Source organism: Fundulus heteroclitus, chromosome 18, assembly GCF_011125445.2.
Source record: "Fundulus heteroclitus isolate FHET01 chromosome 18, MU-UCD_Fhet_4.1, whole genome shotgun sequence".
NCBI lineage: Eukaryota > Metazoa > Chordata > Actinopteri > Cyprinodontiformes > Fundulidae > Fundulus > Fundulus heteroclitus.
Window position 1 is genome coordinate 20809331 of NC_046378.1, and position 22332 is coordinate 20831662.

Sequence of the window (22332 nt, forward strand, 5' to 3'; positions counted from 1 at the left end):
TTTCCATATTGTCTTACTCTGACAAATTCATTTGATTTTCAGTTAAACTGTGCACAATGTATGCATTATTAGTGGTGTAAAAATTTTCAAAAACTATTTATCATAGTTACTATTTTCAAATACCACTTTCAGAGCTATTGCACATGCAAAAATATGTCCTAAAAGGGGTCCAGTGTCTGAAATATCATCAGCACTCATTTATGAATATGGCTTAAAAACAAATGATACACAGCTGAAAGCAGATATTTACATCCACTGTAAAAAAAACTTTATTTTCTCATAGACTTAACTTTTCCTGTTTTTGCTCAGCCAGGATTACCAACATAGGTTTGATTGGCTAAATGCCAAAATATGAGAAACAAATTTGAGATTTTTTTATATTACTTTCTTCTAATATCTAAGTTTGCATACATTTCCTCAGTGTTTGGACCAACAGCTTTTTAAACTGTGCGAGTTGACTTAAACATCCTCCCTCAGGATATTACTTCAGAATTTTCTCATGATGCTAGCTTTTTTTCTGAATTGCCCATGGGCCACCCTGAAGCTAAAGACCCACACAACATGATGCAGCCACCCTCGTGCTTCAGTTAGGATAATGTTTTCAGCTTCATGTCCTGCCTCTTATCTCCAAATATAACAATATCAACAAGACCAAACACTTGACGTTTAGTTTCATCAGACCAAAAGACATGTCTCCAAAAAATATTTGAAAACAGTAATTTGGCTTTTACATATAGCTTTGGGAGTGACAGCTTCTTCTTCTTCAGGGTGGGTATGTTTTCTTTTCTTACCCCTTTTTTAAAGACAAGTTTTACTCTAGATTATGCATCTTTCTGACCAACCTGTTGTGTTTTGCTGCTCTTCTGGGGTTACGGCAATACAAACACTTGTATGTCTGGAACACAGAACACCTCTAGAAACAGTATGGTGGCTGGACAGTCCCATGTTTTTTTTATACTTTTTAACGGTTTGAACAGGTGAATTTGCCATCTAGAGACGTCTTGAGATTGTACCCAAGAATAAACCAGACCTGTGGAGGTCCACTGTTCCCTCCCTGATATCTTGTTTAATTTCTTTTGACTTTTCACTGACGTCACAAAAGAAGGCAGAATGTTTGAGGTGTTGCCCTAAAATACATATTCAGCTGAGCCGTCATTTAACTCAAATGTTTTGAACTAACCAATGAGAAGCTTAATCTCACTGGTTAAGCCATGAAATCATAATCTGTTGTTCTTTCTTTTGTTTTTGTTTTTTTAAGGCATAGAAAACTTAGTGTATGTAGACGTAAAAAATAAAAATAAAATGTGATTGTTAATCTGGTATTTAGCAAATAACTGAGTGTAGTAATCCAAACTGACCTAATACAGGAAAAGTATAGTCTGTCTGTGTGTCTTTAAGCAATGCATGAAAATGTCTAGATTCTGCCGTATGCATGATAGAAAGTTAACACTTAAGGCTGTGCCAGCATCCACCGAGTGTCGGCATCCATTTGTTTAGAGCCCTAGCATGAGCAGCTGACTGAGGTTGGTCCATGCGTGCACTCTCAGCTCCGGTCTCTGAGGACTGGCTCAAAACCTGGCCACCAAATCACACACAGCACATAAACATAACCCCCACCCCACCCTGCACATCTTTAAAAGTATAAGAACAGCACACAGACGGCTGTGTTTATTCGTGCATAAATGAAGGCCAGACACGTCGCATTAAAACAGGGGAAACAAGCACAGACAAAATGAAAGTTAGCTAATTGAATACTTGGCAAGGTGACCTCTGAGTGCGTTGGACATCCTGACGTCCTGCTGAGAGACTGACACAAGGGGCCAATGTGCAGGTCTGACTATAAGCAAGATCCCCCCCCCCCCTCCCCAATCCTCCTCTTCACCCTCTCTGCATCACTATCTGCCTAGCCGTCGCGCTCTCCCAACCTTCTCCGCCCTGAGCGTTATTAGACCCAGGGCTCCGCCGCCGCTCCCGACAGCTCAATGACAACACACAGAGCCTGCCAATTAGAAATAATTAGACAGTCATTTCAGTGGCAAGTCTTTTTAAGTGCATATATAACGATGCAATGATGCTTATTAGCCGGTCTGAGGCAGCGAGGACCAGGGCCTCAAACGCTTTGGTGCTGGAGAAAATAATTATGCCAGTGATCACAAAGCAAGCTGCACATCTCTGTACTTCACCTCCACGCGTTTCAAAAATCCACTTCATTAGCTCCCGTAATTAATCCTCCATTAATTGCAGGAAAAGCCCAGTTTACCTCCCTTCGTTTCTAATTATCATCTTATAAATAGTTATGGTTCTAATTAATGTGTTCATTAGGCAGGATATTTCTCTCAAAGCCTCGCTGGGAGCCAAAGGTCCGGCTCGGCTCTCTCTGAAGCCTAACCAGCCAGAAGGTGAGGCCATCCTGCCTGCATTTGCTTTTATTTTACTACATTCAACCTCCTAATTGGCATTTAAAACCCAATTTGGAAGAACTTCAAGAAGCTTAAATGGGAGCGAGAGACCGAGAGAAAGCTAGAAGGAGGCATAGAGAGAGAGATAGAGAGAGGGAGATACATTTGGTCTTCCTTTTCTTTCTGTTGATCTGGCCAGACGGATGAAGCTTTTCACTGTCACAAAGTGAACGCAAAAAGGGCGGACTGAATGTTATTAGTCCTTGGCATTCTGGAGGTTTCATTACCAAAACAGCAAAATCTGCCTTTCCACCCAAAAATAAATAAATAAATAAATAAAAGGTGGTATTACAGATTTTTACTGGATTTCAATGATCAAAAGAACAGATTTCTTTGTTTGGTAAACCAGTTTAAAAGATATGGACGTCTCATTTCTAAAGCTTTAAAAATATTAATATTTGTACCTTTTTAATGTGATCTTCAAAACTTAAAGCAGTTACAGAGTTAACCGGCTTAGGTTCATACATTTTAGTTTAAGGACATTTATTCAGTGGAGAAACATCATATAAAGACATTTTTTCATATATATTAGTTGACCTTAAAAAAAAAAACTGTTCTATATAGTTTCACATCTGAGTCTGAGGCGGCCTTGAATAAAGGTTAATTTTGTGCTATGTGAACCCTTTTTGTCCTGGATAGGCCATCAGCTTTGGTTAATTTATCTGAAAACTAGGGAACGAGCCCACAGCATCCACCATGCTTAATAGAACATGAAGTGCATCTCTACATGTTTCAGGGTTTCACTTGTTTGTTGCCAAAAAAAGCTTGATCTTTGTCTCGCCTGACCAAAAACCAGCCAGGCCATGTGTCTTTATTTAGCACTATTCCATCGCAAGCAAAAGGAAAATCAAAGGAAGGACAAACTAAATAGAGCAAATGCATAAAGAGTACACAGTTCTACTTAAAGTCCAAGTGCAGCTAATGTTTGTGATGGTAGGACAGAAAAAAGCTCCCAAACAACTGGTTGGCATTCGGCACGGATTGGTTTAACAAGGGTAGTATAAATAGGGCCATAGAGTCTAAGGACTCTACTGTCCACTGAACCATGCCAGAGAAGACTGGTGGAAAAGTTTGAGCCTAAGTAGGCCCAAATTACCATCCTGAAAATAAACTAAAGCAAATATTAGGATGCTAACCATTCAATAAGTAATCTTTACAATTAAATAAAAAAATGTTGCTTTTACTAAAGTAGAGAAATGCTGTTTTTGAAAAGCTGCAGGGAGACAAGCAGCTCTTTTCTTTCCCCCTAAATACATGAAAGTAATGTCGGCCCCACTGCTGGTATAAACAAAGTAAAATTACATTAAAAAGGTAAAGATTACCTTAAGGGTTTCTCTTCACAACACCTTTTTCTGGCTCATGTGTGATTTATTTTAAATAGATTTCTTAAAAAAGAAAAACTTTTTTATGTTGAGTGATGGAGTTTTATGTCTTCTGGTGTGTGAAAGCAGAAAAATTACAGCAAGAGACTTCTAAATCTCAATATGCTGCTTCATACAGCAGCATTTCACTTTATACAAATGTTTGGTGCGTTTTGGAGAAATAAAATGTTTTAAAATTGTTTACATTTATTATAAACAAATATTCAACTTGAATTTAATTTTTTCAGTAGTCCCAAGAAAGATATTAAAATCGGAGATGTTCCAAACAACTTTGCAGAAAACGCAATTGAACAATTTCCCCCCCTGGTTGGCTCTGACGTGTGATCAGAAGGTAAAACACTGAATAATTTAAGTGTTTCGCTCTGTTCATTAGTTGCATCAAAACTTAAGATTTATATATTTTGTTGTGTAAAGGGAATTACCCTGCAAGTATCTTATTTTCTGTTTAATCCAAATTTACCACCTCTGTCAAGGAACCTACAGAAAATTTCTCCTCTTTTAATGTGATACAGTCTTTAGAAAGTGTATAAATACGAAGGAGACAGGCAGGCAAAAAAAAAAACTAATAAAAAAAAAAACAGCAACTTGTATTCCAAAAAAAGTAAAAAAACAAAGAAACTGAACTTTTTTTCCGTAGTTGAAGACGTTTCGCTTCCTCTCCAGGAAGCTTTCTCAATTCAAAAAGTCTGGAGTAATGTAGAGTACCAAGCTTTATACTACTGCCTAAACAAAAGCCTTGTAATGGTTTAGATAAAATGCAAATTCAACCGAAACAGGTCCACCCCTTAGTAATGGGCGGTCATTAAAACCATTAAGTTTTTTTTTTACTTTTTTGGAATGACCATGACCTGGATGAATGAGAATCTTCACCAGCGGTAACTGGAATTGGCCAGGCAAAGCCTGATTGGTGCATCTCTAATTAGAACAGGCCAAAACTGGTACCAAAAGGTCAAGAAAACTGTCTTTAACACTAAAATCAGGTAGTTTGCAACCATGATGACTGCCTTGTTTTTCTGACTTGTGTGTAAAAGAACTTTTATTTCAACATAAACCGGTGTTCTTAAATTATTTCTGACAGCGTTCTCTACTGATGACTGAAAGATGACAAACAGGGACGGGGGTGCTGCTCACCTGGGGGTCTAATAAGCTTCACCTGATGATGACGATGAGTCCGGATATGATTATAATAGGAGAGGGCTTGGCATTTGACGTGAAACTAGTCTTTGTTTGAGTCCATTACATTTGATAACCTGTATGAGAGGAGAGGCTGATGACTGCTGTGAGGTGAGTTTTCTGTTTGTGTGTCTGCATGCTCCTCGGTGCAGACTCTACAGCTAGGTTGCTACCCGAGGGAGCCGGGCCGGTGTGTTGCAAGCCTGCAGGATGCAGGAGTGTGAGGGGAGGGGAGGGGATGGGAGAGGGGGGGCAGCTTGGCAGAAGTGAGAGGGGGAAGCGGAGGGAGGGAGAGGGTTTCCTCTGGCGGTGGAGGGGAACACTGCTTGCGGCGAGAAAGGGATGAAAGAGGCTGTCTGTGTCAGTCACTTATTCCTCCCTTTGGTAAATAAAGGTTTCTGACAACAAAGCTGAGCAGCGCTTGACTGGCCTTTACAGCAGATAAATAAAAAAGACAACACAGAAAGAGAGCAAGACAGAGAGAGGGGAGGAAAAGAGAGGCGCAACAACAAACGCGTTCAGATCTTACGACTGGAAGCATGTTGATTTTTATGGAGTAGAGAAGACGTAGCTGAACCAAACCAGGTCATCCTTCAGTTTAAATCAGCCGTCTGCGGGTCCGGTAATAGGGGAAGAAGGAAGAAAGGGCAGAGTGTCATCTTGTGGAAAGGGGAGAAGAGAAGATGTTGAGAGGCCACGAGGATAACAGACAGTTGGGGTGGGGAAAAAAAGACTAAACAAAAACAGCCAGAAGCTCGCTCTTCAATTCCAGCGTAGCAACGCTCCACTGTTACCTCTTAGCCCAACAGAAGCTGAATACACACACGTGAAAACACTGAGATTATTTGCATCCCAGAGATGAAAGGCGATTTAAGGTTTTCTGTAACTCCTCTTGATTTTATTTTGCGTCCATCAACACCTCCATCGATGGCTTACGGTTCTCCAGGCAGAGTCCGCTTGTCATGTCCTCAAAACACACTCAGGGCTGTTTCCTGGTGAAGCCAGCAACACCCAAAGCCACCTGCTACACCGCATACACACACTAGTCTCTGCTGAAGGAAGATACGACGGACACAAATGTACCGATAATCCCAGTCGTTACTTGGAAGGAGAAAACGCCGATCAAGGCCGGGAACAATAAAGCCGTTCCCCGCCAGGGTTCTAACTTCACACGCTTAACCAGGCCCGCCGCCCTTTTCTCTCTCTTTAAAGGCCTCGCTGCACCACCCTTCGGTTCATCACCTCAGCTCTTCCCCAATCCCGAGCAGCCTGGCTGACCTTGTGCACTCTTCATGTCGGAGCGAGGCAGAAAAAGCTATCTAGCAGATGTACGACACCTCACCTCATAAGAGGGGGAAAATTGCTGTGTGAAATAAATACCAGGTCATCGCTCAACCGCATGTGCGCACACACACACACACACACACACACACACACACACACACACACACACACGCTCGGAGCTTTACTTTGGCCTCGAACAGAGGGCAGAGCTGGTGTTACACAACAGTAGTATCACAGTCAGTAGGAAGAGAGGCCCTAGTCTCAACCGCGGTGGAACCATCACACCTGAACATACCAAAAACTGGATTTTTTTCTGCTGAGTGCTTTGAGATTAGATGGTTTGAGAATTGGCCGTAAATATATAAATTGATAGAATACGACCATGGGATTTTTAGTACTGCGTTTGAAAGGGTTAAAAAAGGGAGAAGAATATTAACGATCTCAAATCTGACCTATAAGGAAGGCATTTTGTCATTTTCATTAGGTACCAAAAAAAATGAAACTTCCAGTAAAGGTAACAAATAAAAAGCCATACTCCCTGGTTCTGTGTGGAAAGGGAATGCAGGTTATCAAACCCATGATTGTATTACATCTTTAATAACATTAATGCCACCATTCTGGTCAGATTATAAATTCATGTTATTGGTATTTTATCTTTATGTGTCATCTGTGTTCTCTGTATATTGTCTTGTTTTATGTTTCTTGTCCTCACATGCTGGAGGACAGCAGATGAAATCTTCTGCTAATTCTGGCATATTTACATCAATCCTTAAAGCTGGCATGTTAATTTTTGGGCATTGCCCTAATTTGAATAAATAAATAAAAATCTGAATCTCGTTAATATACTCAACATAAAATGTTTTATGAGTTTTAAATAATTAGCGGTATTCTGGATAATACTTAAACTTGAAAGAGACGGAAAAATGCAAATAAAACAGAAAAATGTTGGGTGTTCAAACGATAACAAGCGATTCAGATTTTTTTTTAATGTGTTATAAAATTGATTGCAGTATAACCATTAGAGAGATTTGGCCTCAGTTAACACATCTCAGCCACTATCTCTGCTTTAACCAGGCCCTAGCTGTGACCTATGAGTCTCACAGGTGCCTGATTCTGGGCTGTCTGATCCGGCGCGCTGGATAATGCGCTTAGTTTGCCATCTCCCCAAAGGGAAACGCTGATAATTAAAGGTCTCACTCTCCTTTGACTGAAGACGGCAGCCCGGCTGTGAAGGTACTCCAGTGTTAGCGGGGCCAGAGCCTGACGCCAGCACTCTGACCTGCTAACTCAACACAGCCATGAAATATTAATGCAGCAAACCAGTGTGTGCGCCCCGCCAAGTAAACGCTGGCCTATTAGCGCGTGTGTGAACGCCTAACAAAAAGGGACGCGCTCAGGCTCCGCCGGATTGGTCAAGTGGTGGATCTGTTGCACCTGAGCTCCCTCCATCACCTTCCCTTTAGCGCTTTCAGACCGCTGCGAACGAGGAGCCGAGGAGATTGACTGACTGAGCCACACACATTTAACTCCTGCTGCGGTCGCCGTTAAAAGCCGAGCACTACAACGCTCCGGCGAGCTCACCTAAAGACGAGCCTGTGATCCGGCTGTGATGAGAGGCCGTGTTGCCTTTGTTGCGCTGATCAGATCGCTGTACGCTGCAGCTGCCATGCTCCGCACTGCTCTGCCCCAGCGGACTATTCGCTGACACCCCCCACCCTCCCAACCCCCATATCAGCATACATTCGCGGATATCTGCACATACGTGCATGGGCTCAATCAGCCTCCAACATGCAGGCTCAACACACACACACACACACACACACACACACAGCCTGATATGCCTGCTCACATCAAAGAGAATAAACATTAATGGCAAATAGGTAATCTGTTCCTCTTGTCTGTTTTACATTTCAGGGCAAGATTGACTGCCTCTGGGGGGGACCCGGCGCTTCTCTGATTGAGGGCAGGAATAAAAGGAGGAAGGGAGAGAAGAGAGGCAGGTAGCTCCAATAATAAATAGCAAACACGTGATGGAGCGCTGTTCTTATTTCACGGATCTCTCCATTTCTTATTGATAGGCGAGAGATCGAAAAGAGGGCAATAAGAACCCTCGCTTCAACCGGCACCGGCCAGCTGTGGTCCTAATCTCTCCTCCTGGAATATTCTGATGTGGACGTTATTATTCTCGTTTCTTCTGAATAATATCCCTCTCGAGTCTATCTCTTCCTCCCTGCGCTGCTCGCTTTTCCCCGCTGCACCTGCACTTTCTCCCCCCCCCCCCCCCCCCATTCTCCTCTAACTTTTCATCTCCGTTTCTCTTTTCCGCTCTCCTGTCACCATCTCCCAGCCGCTCCTTCACATTCCGAAGGTGGAGCTGGGCTGGTTGCGCGGCCAGGTACGCGGGGGGTGGCGGGCGGCGCCTCATATCCTGTCTGAGTATCAATCACCAGGTCCCGTCCACTCAATCCTCCTCTGATCCATCAGAGAGCCTCTTAGCCACCCCACGCAGCCTCATCCACACTTGCACGCATGAACACCCCAAAAGCCTGACAAATGGTGGTCACGGCACCACAGCGTTGTGCACATCCAGTTGCTTTCATTAAACTTACGCGCTGTTGGACAGGCAGTGTCCGGCACACATCTGCAGGCTTCTAATGGTAAAATGTATCCTCATAAAAACACCTCTATTAAAGGCTGCAGGCAAGATAAAGGTGGGACAATTAAGGCGATCGATGCACCGAACAGCAGTTGGGTAATATGTGAAGGTGTGGGAAGACTACTGCAGATCAGGGCAAGCACGCAGGAGGTGAGATTCTCATGGTATGATAAAAATACCACAGGTTTACACGAACAAATATGTGTAATTAAGTACGAGCCAATTACACGAGATCAACATAATGAAGAACGAATCACTTAAAAATGACTAAATAATGATCATCTTACATCAGATTTATTTAAAACAAGAAAGAAAAAGGCCGCATACATTTTTTTATACCACTTTCATACGATTTAGAGGTCTTTTAAAGGAGCATTGCGCAACTTTAAAGTTTTTTTTCTTCTTTCCAATACATACCCTTACAACTGCCCAACATGTAAAATCAGTTTTCCTCTATTTACTGTAGTTGCCTATATAGGCTCCATTACTCAGTTCATGACAGGGTGATTCGGGTCGTATTCTCTGAGCTTGCGCGTTGGTGCGACAGTCTGCGTGCTCTCAATCACCTGGCTACTATTTTGAGACTATGCCATAATCGGTGCGTTAGCGAGAGAACACGGGCCAACTTCAATATTTATAACTTTTTTTACCACAGAATAAATCATGCCTTTAAACAAAAGACCTTTGCAGTCGCAACAGCAGATGCTGTTCCTCTCCTGCCATGAAGGCACGTACGCAACAATGATGTCATTTCAACTAGTCGCCAGAGGGGGCAGACTTGTGCAGTAACTCTGGATCTAGCGCTGTGCTCCTTTAAATAAGAGTCCAGGGAAAGTGCCAGAGTGACTGGTGCTTCCTGCAGCTGCATGGGCCATCGAGTAATGCGGTACTGTCCCTCATCCCTCATCTGCAGTTTGCTGCACACTGCCAGTCAGCTGCCTGAAAGAAGTCTTAAAGAAGGTTCAGTACACAAGTTTCAGTAAACGAGACATAAGTGGCATGTCTGTTAAGCAGCCGGCTGCATTCTATATGTGTAATATTTGATCTTATATGAGCAGCAGTAGAAATGATTGTTGCAGTTCAGTTTTGAATGAAAGTAATTATTGTGAACGGTATCGGTATTTCTGCTCAGGCTTGTCATAATGTGATACCATTCCTACGGTATCAGATGATCAAATTGTTTTTTTACTTAAAACAGAGAAGCAACAATTGACAGTATATCTCAAGGCCTTGTTTTTTTTTCCATATTTTTAAAACTTTTTTTGCTTTCTGCTTTTTACAGAATAAAAGCCACTATAACAAGTGGGTATCAGCTGTTAAATTAGCCGCTCATAGCTTATCGACTGCAGCTATAAAACAAATTCAGCTCAATAAGAGTGAGTGCGCGCAGCGATGTGTGGAAGGTGCCGGAGGGTTTACAACTTCACTGTCGCAGACAGGAGCTGTACTGACCAGGTTATGCTGCTCTTAAACATCGAGGCATTGATTATTTTGACAACCCCGCTATGTACGATCTTTGGTATCACTGTTAGTAGTGTATAAAAAAACGTATATTTAAAATAAATAAACAAATGATGCTTGATTGGGCAAACAAAGCTTGCCGGCGCATCCGGCTTATAATACAGTCGGGGAAACCCTGTTGACCATAAAAGGAAAACACACAAAAAAAACAACCATATATTCATCTTCAAATAAAACAATATACGGCAAGCGTTAATCCTGATACTGCTTACTTAGTCCTTTTTAAGCCTGAAAAGAACTTTAAGCCTGAAAAGAACAAGATATTGTTGCGCTGATGGCGCAACAATATCGTTGCGCCATCAGCGTCGCTGCACTTTCAGAAAGCAAGATGCCAACAATTGATGCAGCTACTATAGCAGCCAGCAGAGTAACCTGCAGCGGCTCACAGTAAAATGACAGGTCTGCGTAGTCGAAGACCAATCCGATCTATAGGGCTAGGGTTACTTAGCTTCTTTCTTTTCGCACCTCTGCTGGACGTTGCCGACTCGCTCGGCTCCATTGCTTCTCCCTGTTTACCAATTGCGTAATACCGTCACATGGTCTTATTATAGTAAATACACACAAAAGCGCTTTGTCTACTAACAAATCACTGCAAAAACGGTTCTAAAAATAAGTAAAATGTTCTTAAAGTTAGTGTATTTGTCCTTGATTTGAGCAGGTAAATAAGATTATCTGCCAATGGAAAGAGTATTTTGACCCCTAAAATAAGATAATTGGACATAATGCACTTGAAATAAGATGATGGAGATGAACTTTAAGAACATTTTACTTATTTTTAGATCTGTTTTAGCAGTATAAAACACAGAAGTGAAATACAATAAACCAGGAGGGTATGATAATTTAATCTGACAACAGATGCATGTATGCAACCAGAGTGAGCTACTGCTGTGGAAATTCGTGAAGTTACAGTATCTGACTAGGACCCTTTAAGAAAAGCCCTGATATTCTGAACGTTTAGCGGTGGTGACTTGTACGCATGTTGTTGAGATTCAAAGAACTTATAAGTGGCGCGGCAGGGAAATCACAACGTTTTCAGCGTTTCTAATTGGGCAGGTGCACAAAGATGCAACTAAAACGTCAATGGAAAATCGATCCCTTTTTTTAGTGTTTCGCTGAACGCACAGGGCCAAAAAAAGAGCCACGAGGCTTAAAAGCAATAGTTTTGCACCTACAAACTGAAGCTGCCAAAAGTCAGCCACAAGAATAACTAATCTTCTCGTTTTGCTCATCCCTACCTCCACCTCATGGCACCACGATACGCTCCCTCTCACAAACGGCGGCCAGCCCACCTGCTCCTCGCTCACCATTAATCCGATTACACAACGAAGCCCTCCTAATCACAGCGCAGCGTCTTGCAAACACCGACGTTGTTGACTGTAGTCCTAAATCTGCCAAAAATCCCCTCCACCTTTTATCTCACGACACACACAAGCGACGCCACTTTGCACCGATGTTTTAACCGCCGCCGGTTCCGCAGAGTGACGGACCCGACGCCGCAGAAAGCAGGGAGACACCGGCGCTTGGATCAAAACCGCCCTCAGCGCTGAAGTTTGACGCTTGTTCTGTGGCTGGAGAGCGAAAGAGCGGTGTCTTTTCATGACGCCGTCAACCACACGTGTCAAAGCATCTCGGTTGCATAATCCATTCATCCACAAATCTCTGTAATGAAGATATTAAAAACACTTTTTTCCCCCTTTGTGATTAAAATGATCTCGGCTCTCCCCCGCAGCCATACACAAGTAAACAAAGGGCCTTGCTCGCGCATATATTATGACAACCTTTCGCCCAGTTGTGCATCTGTGCATGTTTTTGTGTGCGTTCAGACTATGTGTGTGTGTGTGTGTGTGTGTGTGTGTGTGTAAGGGATTTAAAAAAACACAACAGTTTACTGGTTCATTAGCAACAGATTAGTGATGCTAATGACATGGATCACCACACACAGAGACGTTCTGTTGTTTCTGAAAGAGATACTGGACTCGCTATGGCTCTGAGTGTGTCTGCGTTGTGTGTGTGTGTGTGTGTGTGTGTGTGTGTGTGTGTGTGTGTGTGTGTGCAGGTGTTTACACATTAGTTTCGCAGGAATAAGTCTGTATTTAGATAAAATAAACAAAATAGAAGTGCAATACTCAATTTATAATTGTATTTCCTTACCTTGTATGTATGCTTACTAATGAAATTGCATTAATGGATGAAAGCAGCGCTTTATTAGACAGACTGGACTGAGGTGGGCATATGCGCTGCTGTTTCTCTGTTGTCTCTCCGCTTCGTTGACACATAGCGAGGGCGACAGAGACTGCGTGCACACGTGTGACTTCGTCATACGGACACACACAAGTCTCCGTGTCCTTATAGCTGGAAAACTTAAAAAAAAATAAATATGAAATGTGTTTTTTTGTTTCAGTTGAGTTCCAATGGTCTTTTCTGTGAAACGGCACGCCATGATAAAAGCTTTATCATGGCGTTAAAAGCAATTTTAAATAAAGCACAGTCGAAATCTCATTGAGATGCGGGTTTGCGGCGCTACCTTCTGTCCCGGCTGCGAGACCTGTGTGAGCGGTGGCTTCTTCCTTTGTCTCGGTCTGCACTCCGGCTCCTTTTCCTGCGAGACGAACTCTGGGAGGAACTGCTGCTGGAACGCCGTCTTCTCCTGAGGTGGACGGACACAGAAAAACTTCATTATTTCTACTCGTTCCCACGGTTCAGACAAAACTGCAGAATAACAACAAAGCACTGGTTCTCAACTTATTTCCCATTCCACAGCCGCTAAAATGTATTTCATTGGGATTTTATGTGATAGACTGACATGCAGCAGTGCATCGTTCTAATGTTCCCGGGCGACTGTTGTTCAGTGGAATGAGACGTTTTTACGTAATCCAAAAGTTTTAGGTTTGAATTTGGCTTCATCTTTCCACATGTTGGCTCTCCTACCCGGGGCAAGGCACTCAACCCCATGTTTCATACGGATAAGCGTATCGGTGCATAAATGAGCGCAGCGTTTGGGAATGCGACTGTGTAAATGTGGCTTCAGTGCAAAGCTCTTTGATTGGGCAGTATGACTAGCAAAGCGCTATATTAGCTCAGTCCATTCCCCATACACCGCAAAATGCAAGAAAAATGTTACACGATTTTCAATTTCTTCACAAATCAAACCCTGAAAAGTGAAGTGTATATTTATCTTCAGCCTCCTGAACTCTGGTGCCCCTAAAGTAATGCTTAAAATGTGTAAAATGTGGATAAAATGTGGAGCTGCAGAGATCCACAACAGAAAGCAAAAACAAGCCTCACTTAGCATTTTTCACCAGTGGATGTAGGGGAAACAGCAAACACGTGGAAGGAGATGCTCTGGTCAGATGAGACCAAAACGTAACTTATTTTCCACCCAGAACACACCGTGGTCAAGGTTAAACATGATGTTGGAAGAATGATGGTGCTGGATGCTTTTCTTCAGCGGATGGTAGGACGGACGGGGCTTCACACAGAACAGTCCTGGAAGAAAAACCCGTTGGAAGCTGCAAACACTTTTTCTGCAAAGAAAAACCTGTTTTACTCACCAGTTCCTTGCAACTGATGTGAACATATACCCTTCTCAGAAAAAAAAAACATTCAATAAAAAAAATGCAGGCTGCATTCCTTTGCAGCTGTTAATTTCAGAAGTAAGCGGCTCTGATAGCAACTTTGCATCCGTAAACACTCTCATCCTTGGCCCTAGGCGTGCTGGCTGCACTACAGTTCCTCCACAGGGGCCCTTTGGTGCTCTTCAATGCAGCTACGGCAGCGTGTGTAGTGCCTATTTTCCCCAAACACCGCTAACACCATGTTTCTATTGATATCACCAAGTAGGAGGCACTGACAGGGGTGAATGTAAATGCAGAAACCTCCGTCCTGTACTCCACAAACACTTTGTGCAATATTCATTATCCGAAGTCCGTATCTTTTGTTTCACCAAAGCATAAATAACCAGATCTTCCAAAGCGCATCCTAAAAAAAAAAGATATAACATTCTTAAAAACACACGCATACACACTTAGTCCTGTGAGACCTCGGCGAGATGGAGAAGAGGAGGAGAAGAAGGCTAGCAATACAAATAACACAGAGGCTGAACCATCAAACCGAATTTGTACCACTTAGAGCCGCGCAGCAAAGCTCCATTAGTATTCTGAAGGCTGGATCCAGAGAGCGCAGCCTTATGAAATCACTTCCACAGCTGCTCCGCAAAAACCACTTCACACATCCCAGAGAAGAAAGGGGTGAGCGGAGGTTTTCCTTGGAAGGTGGCGTTTGTGAACACATTTTGGCCGTTGCAGGCCGCGCAGACGTAGCTGTCACAGGAAACGCCGCTTCAACTAACCTTTCCGGGGAAATTTGATCGAAAACTTTTTTTTTTTTTTTTGTAGGTAGCACGTTACAAATCAGCTGCCGCGTCCCTTAGTCCTTCTCAAACACTTCTCACCATCTTGCCCCGCTCCCACGCAGACACACATGCACGGTCACGGCTACAACGGCTCCCCTTACGTACACACGTTAATTACGCGGTCGTGATGTCACCCACCCAGAACACAAGCGTTCGTTTCTTTCACCACAAGTGAGGTCACGTTCCGTGGCGATCTTTTTTAGGTCTATTTAAAAAGGAACTGGTTTTGACAGACGTGCAGAAACAAATACAAGGTCTTGGTTAATTGATGGGAATGTGCAGCTAATAGATGAGGGACTGTGGTCCCCGGGCTTCACGGTGTCCACCCACACCCACTTTGTGCAAGCAAGCAATGACTTCCCATCAGCGGTGATAAAACCTTGACCGGGTCTCATAAATAATTACCCCACTTGGCCTTGCCTGAACAACTGAGAGACAGCTGTGTGTGGATTGGACGGAAGGACGGATGCATGTAGAGGACGGATGGACGGCCTGCATCCATGGACGGATGGACCAGACGGAAGAAAGCAGGCAAGAACAGATGGAACCGTGGACGGACGGGATGAGTGGATCCATGGATGGATGGATGGATGGATGGATGGATGGATAAATGCATGGAGTCGGGTAAATCAGTGGGTAGATGGAGGAAGAAAACGATATAAGGTCCATTCCTTTTCGCCACTCCACGGTAAACTTTTAAGAGACATAATCTTGTAACCCTCTATGTTCCAACTAAAACATGACATTCAAAAAACAGAAAAATAAAAACTAATTTAAAAAAGAGAGAAAGATCAACTGCCATCATTCCAGCTATTTAATCAATAAATAATTCTAGTAGAAATGTTAAAATAAATATGATTTATTATCCACAAGAATCAGATATCAGTTCATTTGACTGTAGAAATGCTGTGAGGCGTTTGCTCATAGCATGTGTTGACACATGACTTCTTTAAGAAAAATAAGAGACAGAATACTTATTATAGATTTAAAATTCAATATAGGCACAGTTAAATTTGGCCTGCGACCAAGTTCTTTGGGCTAAAAGAGGGCAAAAAACATTAAAAAACTGATTTAAGATTCATTCACTATGCTGACAACAAAGGGTTTCATTTATAAAACTTTGCGTAGAATCCATACTAAAAGTGTAAGTAGGGCAAGAAAAACAAAATGTATACGGCAAAATAATATTCTAATATTATTTATAAAACCATGCGCACGCACACCTGCACGCAATTTCCCTTTATAGATCACAGCTGCACCTGAACGTTTGCCTACCTGGTACCGCTTCAGGTTCTGCCCTCCGCACGCCCAGATTCAACCATAAATGGTCAATGCAAAGCAGGTCGTGAATGTTAATGTGCATTAACATTCGGGTCAGCTGATTGTTTTGTTTTTTGTTTTTTTTTTCCATGGTGAGATTACAACCACGGAGAAAAAGGAAAAAACTGTGAAAAAAAATTCACAGAGGAGTTTATTAAATGTGAAAATCAGACATAAAAGCACAGATCTTGTCCACATTAAAAGGAACTTGTTAAAGAGTGAAGTTGATAGCTGTTTTAAACGTCGGATGACAGCATCACAACCAAGGTCCATGTTGAAGGAGGGTGGGAGACCAGGAGAGAGAGGTTTCCCCCCAGATGACAAAGAACTCCCCCAACCCCCAAAAAAATTATTTTTAAAATGCAAAAAGCAGTTCAGAAGCCTGTTGAGCGCACGCCTTCTCTGTGCTCTGGGGCGTGGACCCAAAACTGAGGGGGGGGGGGGGTTTATAGCCACGTTCCCCTGTAGGTTATAGCAGAATGCACTGCTTGGAGTCTAAAGCTGTATATTGGCCAGTCGTCATGGTTGGTCAGGAAATATTTGATCCCTGAAACTGCATTCCCTCCCAATTCTCTCATTTGCACGGTCTTCAGCAGAGCCAATGCATCCACATTATGAACGACTGTATTTGACTGTTTACAGCAGTTAAAGTAATCGCCTCACAACTTCACAATAATCTGTTCATCTGTGGTACACGTCACACTGGAGATCATCGGAGAGAGGAATGTGATGGAAGAAACTCACATGAAAGGACTTTGATTTAAGATTTAAATATTTATTGGAAAGGTCCTTTTGTATAGATAGATATGCGTCACCAGAGCAAGCATGGATAACACCGGGGTTTTAAGTGCGTATGATGGAGTCGATCTATGTGAAAGTCTGATATGGAGTGAAATCGAACATCTGAGAGGAATCATGATGCAGCGTGGCTTCAGTTCTCCACTTTACCATCTGAGTGGCCATTTTCCCTCGTCTCCAAAATGAGCGTACGCCTGGGTCAAAGCTGCCGTAAATGCCGCACTTTTTTTAACAGAGCCCAACTTTTGCATGGAAAGTGGCATATGCATGTTTCAGGCCCCATTTTGGTGTGGACCTAGGTCCCTGATAATTATAAAGGATATGTAGAATTTATAGCAATGAGGGGCACTCTTAAGCATTTGCTCTCTTTGATGTGATAAGCTGAACGTAGAAAAGGAAGACAAATGAAAACAAGAGAATGAAGGAAAAAACAAAAAGTGATAAAATTCAAGCGCACACAACTTAGAAACTGGAGTTTTCCCGACATTAAGGACACAACTCATTGCTATTGCTCCCAATTACTGAAACTTGTAGTTCTGCCAACCACAGTTGTTAACAGAATGTTAGGAAATAGATACCTCTTAGACATAAATATAGAAAGTAGATTAAAAATATAGGAAGATGAAAAACTGTGCACATAAATAAATAAATACATAAATAAATAAATAAATTATATATATATACATACATATATATATATACATATATATATATATATATATATATATATATACATACATATATATATATATATATATATATATATATATATATATATATATATATTAAAAAAAAAGAAAATATTTGGGCTGTTAAACGAATTGGTGGTAAGTACTGTCGCCTTACAATATGAGGATCTGGGAATCAAACCTGGGCTGCTGGATTTTCTATGAGGAGTTTGTCTCAGACATGGTGAATGGACTGAACTTACATAAACTTAGCGCTTTATCCGTCACACACTGACCACTCAAACGCGCACACAATCATACATCGATACGCAAATCAGTAGGCAACGTGGGGTTGAGTGCCTTGCCCACGGGCACTTCAACATGTTGTCAGGGGGAAGCCAGAATCGAACTCACAACCTTCTGCACCTCCACCGTTCAGTCTTTTAATTGCCACCACCGAATTCCAATGTAATTGAACGTCTCACGTGTCGATTCTGACCAGTTTTAGCGACCTCCTAAGGAGTGGAACGCATTCAAAATAAGGCTGAACAATATCAGAAAATGATGATAGTTTCTCCCTTTTCACCACTTCCAACTAGCTCTACGACCTGGAATCTAACAGCCTTCTGTTTGATGTGTTCACAAACTGTAAAAACTGGGAATTTTTCTCTTTGATAAACTTAATAAAAAGAAACGACACAAAAATTCGGATTTTTCTGAATACAAGGGTTTTTCTATGAATTATGTATTTTTCTGTGCAGCGTGATTTGTGGCTATTAGGTTGCTTTTTGCTTCCAAAACATGTCTGATAGTATAGTTCTTGTAAAAGCAAAAAACACATTCAAAGGAGGGAAACTCCTTTATAAACGGCTCCAAAAAACTCCAAAATAACTTTAGACAGACAAACATTTCAGTGGGAGACTGAGGATGTGTGACCTTGCCTGCAAGCTGAATTCTTGTGTATTTGCACGTTCACAAACACACGAGAATCCATCTTGTCCCGCTCTCACCTCGACTGTTCCAAAATCGATTCGGGCCAATCACGTTGCAGTATTATGGTTTAAGGCGGGACATAGCAGTGCTACGAAAGCAATAATCCACGATTTCATCTTTGAAAGAATTAGAACAAGAAGTGCCTTGACTAGCTTACCTTCTTGTGGTTTCTCATGGCTCCTGCTACTTATATTTTCCTCTGATACCATGTTTGGCTAAAATCAACCCTTGGTAAGGGGGGGCACTAGGTGTCGCTTTGCCTAATCAGCTCAGAAAGTTCTGCTGAATGTCCCTCCTTTCCCCGAACGGATTCGACTGCTTCGATGGGAGCAGTCCCAGATTGATAATGTGCAGAACGGAGAGCGCTGCTGAGGGCTGTCTCACGGGGCCCTTTTTCAGCACTTCTATTATATGACTGCTACATTAATACAACTACCCCGGTTGCCAAATTTATAAACACCTCTGTTATTGTATGCTGGGAATTTTCCAGTATACACAGTAAGGGTGGGAATGCTTATGCATCATTTGCCACAATAAGATACAAAAAAAACAACAACACAGGGTTAATTTCTGGTAAGATATCAAGCTATTGTTGGTTTTCAGTTCTTTTGTTCTGCCTTTTTCCATTAGGACAATTTACAGTTATATAAACTCCTAGTTCCTGTTTTTTTTTCAAGTCAGGTTATGGATAGCCATTAAGACAACGGAGTTTTGCAGTTTGTCAATCAATTCAGAAGTATTCACTTCTCAGTGCATGGAGACACACACTCTATTCTATTTACATGGTTTCTAATATATATATATATATATATATATATATATATATATATATATATATATATATATATATATATATATATATATATATATATATATCAATCACGTGAGACGAGGCTTATGATCATTACCTCGTCTTGATCTACACCAGTTTGTGGCACATAGGGCCCTGTATGTTTTAACACGCATTATAGTCACAGTGAAAATAAATTAGAAGATGGATGGATGGATGGATGGATTTCCCTAAGCAACTGAGACTTTTCCTTTAAACCCTACATTTGGCCAGTTCCTTCTAAGAAACAACGTGTGCGAGCTTACTACGTCTTTGCTGCTGTTTTTAAATAAAGGATCAAATAAAGCACCAGGACCAAAGCAAGCCGCCTGGAGCTGAACTTTAAAGTATCTTTTCAAAAACCACTGCTGCATGGCACAGTATCCATCCCTGTCTCCCCTGGAAGAAAAAAAAATCCAATGATATGTCACCTTCTGTCTTTGGAGCGAGAGCGGCTCCTGCGGCTGGATCTCCTGCTGCGGCTACTCCTCACCCGGCTCCCAGACGAGGAGGAGGAAGAGGAGGAGGACGAACGGCGACGCTGTTTTTTCTTCCTCCTGCTCCGACTGTCATCCTCGCTGTCAGACGAGCGCCGACCCATGCTGGCCTGGCGTTCAGCTGGGATAACAACAAAACGATGCTGAATTAAACCCGGACTCTCCACTGCACATCCACACAAAACAGCTGTTGGCATCTATTCAGCCCATTTAGACCCGATTGAACATTGTCACCCAATAACTATCGATTTAGAAAGGAAGCCTGTGCGTCAGACAATGTGATCGATAAAGCAGTAAACACTGTATGGAGTCATAATCCAACAGAGCCGGTAGCTCTCCCTGGTGTGAATCATTGAGGCTAACAAACAGGCTAGCTGTGCTAACCAAATTAGCAGAAAGAAACAGCCGCAAAGCGTCCGCGTTTCAAGAGAAGCTTTTAACCTTCTTAACGGCTTGTCTGCGTGTCGTTTCAGTGGTTTAAAAGTTACGTTAAAGGTCGTTGGGGCAAAACAGACAGAGACCTGAAAACGAACGTCCCGCTCCTCTCTTTTACACCATTGAATTCCCCACGACTGCAGCCATGCACCGACTACTGCTAGGCTCTACTAGTCGAGCGCAAAAACATCGATGGAGTCAAGGAACGAAGAGTTGAACACTGAACAGTCGATTGGAGCGTTTTACATGTTGGAAGTTTCATTGTTTGTTTTATATTAAAAAAAATCTTGTTCTTCTTACTCCAACAATAGTAGTGGTTTTATTTATTTATTATTTGATATACGTTTTTATTTATTTTTATCCAGTAGAACGGTAAGGTTGTAATTTTATGTTGCAATAAATCAAAGTTAGTGAAGTGCCATGTCATAGGCGACGTAAAAAGGGATGTATTTCAAAACTATTGTGTTGATATTATCCGTGTTTGAATATGTGCCACGTGTATCTTAATAACCCCTATGATAACGTCAACTCAGAAGTAATATATGACACTTTACACCCACCTTACATTACAAGGACCCAGGATAAAGTGTGTGGACAGAAATGTTCAAGTATTTTTTTTTTAGTTCTTCTGGGGAAATATCTGATTATAGGGTTAGGACATTCTCGTGTTGTTCTTTGATTAAAAAGAAATGCAAGCAATTTTGGGGACCACAGTCATGTTTCTTGATGTTGATACAGTTGTAGATACATAGTTTGTCCTTCTACTTCTGCAGTTTAGGTGATGGTACTAGCAAAATGCATAAAACTTCTAGTCTACTGTGTCTAGTAAAATGTGGAAAGACAGCAAGCTCAACAAAACATGTTAAAATTATCCCTAGTCTAAAAGACATGAAAAATATTCACACCTAATATTTTAAAATATGATTTTTATTTTTGGATTTGCACAACAAGGGGGTAGGGGGTCTATTACTTTGGAGACTGCTTATTTCACTTGTGCCTTCAGCTGGCTCAACGAATTGGATCACGTGTAACTGGACTGCCCTTTACCTTTATGTTTTGTTTTCCGTTCTGCTCATAAATTACTTTTAATTTGATTTATATCTATGTAAATAAACTGAATATATTCAGTTCAACTAAAAGCCATTTATAAACAACTTGAACAAATAGCAATAGTCTTGTGATTTATTTACATTTTACAGTTGGTCCTTTTTTTCTTGCACAAAACATAAAAATAACTAGCCTACTTCTAAAACTCACATGAACAGTTATCGTTATTGTCAGCTGTTTGAAAACAGTGAGTCCCCTTCTAAGACGCATGTACGTTTGGCTTATTTCTAAAAATGCATCAAATCTGGGACCCTTCTAATATTTATAAAAACTATTAGCTTTCCTCTCGAAAGCATCAAAAACTGCTACACATATAAAAAGACATTCATCAAAAAATATTTTAATAGTGTTTTCAATATGACCCCACTGATTTTGAATATCCTGAATTTCTGTTTTGCATAATTAGTATTTGTGACTGGCTAGACTATTTCAGTGCTCTTGGGGGCCACCTGTTGGTTTGGAGGCCCAAAGCAGCCTTATCTCTTGAGCCTGCTCTGCAAAATGGATCGCGTGTAAATTGAGTTCAAAGACAGTTTACGGCTCTTATGTGGCTATATATAAATAAATTGAATTGATTAACTTTCCTAACATCTATTTTCCAAAAAGTTTAAAAACGCAATGCTGTTTTTTGTTTGTTTTGTTTAGTAGTTGGTTTGTTTCTTTTAACGATTGTGCAGGTTTGTTTCTCCAGTTTCAGACACTAGTGAATGGAAAACATTTCAAAGGACTATATCTGCATGCACCAGCACTCCGAGCTTCTCGCATTGTGTTTTTTTTTTTTTTTTTTTTTTTTTTTTTT

At 41.6% G+C, this 22332-nt stretch overlaps 1 protein-coding gene across 2 annotated transcripts in view; it reads right to left on the reverse strand.

Annotated features, from left to right (window-relative positions):
• The window catches only part of rsrc1 (arginine/serine-rich coiled-coil 1), a 191902-nt gene extending 171260 nt beyond the window's left edge, over window positions 1–20642 (reverse strand). The window contains exons 1-3 of one of the 2 annotated variants that reach the window (XM_036149829.1): window positions 20513–20642; window positions 19926–20112; window positions 13000–13122 (exon numbers count right to left, since the gene is read on the reverse strand). In XM_036149829.1, the coding sequence (XP_036005722.1) occupies window positions 13000–13122; window positions 19926–20095 (293 nt within the window). In that variant the 5' untranslated portion in view covers window positions 20096–20112; window positions 20513–20642. Of the gene's footprint in view, window positions 1–12999; window positions 13123–19925; window positions 20113–20479 lie in introns of both variants that reach the window. The other variant, XM_036149830.1, reaches the window with a different exon arrangement.
• Window positions 20643–22332: the final 1690 nt, after the last annotated feature.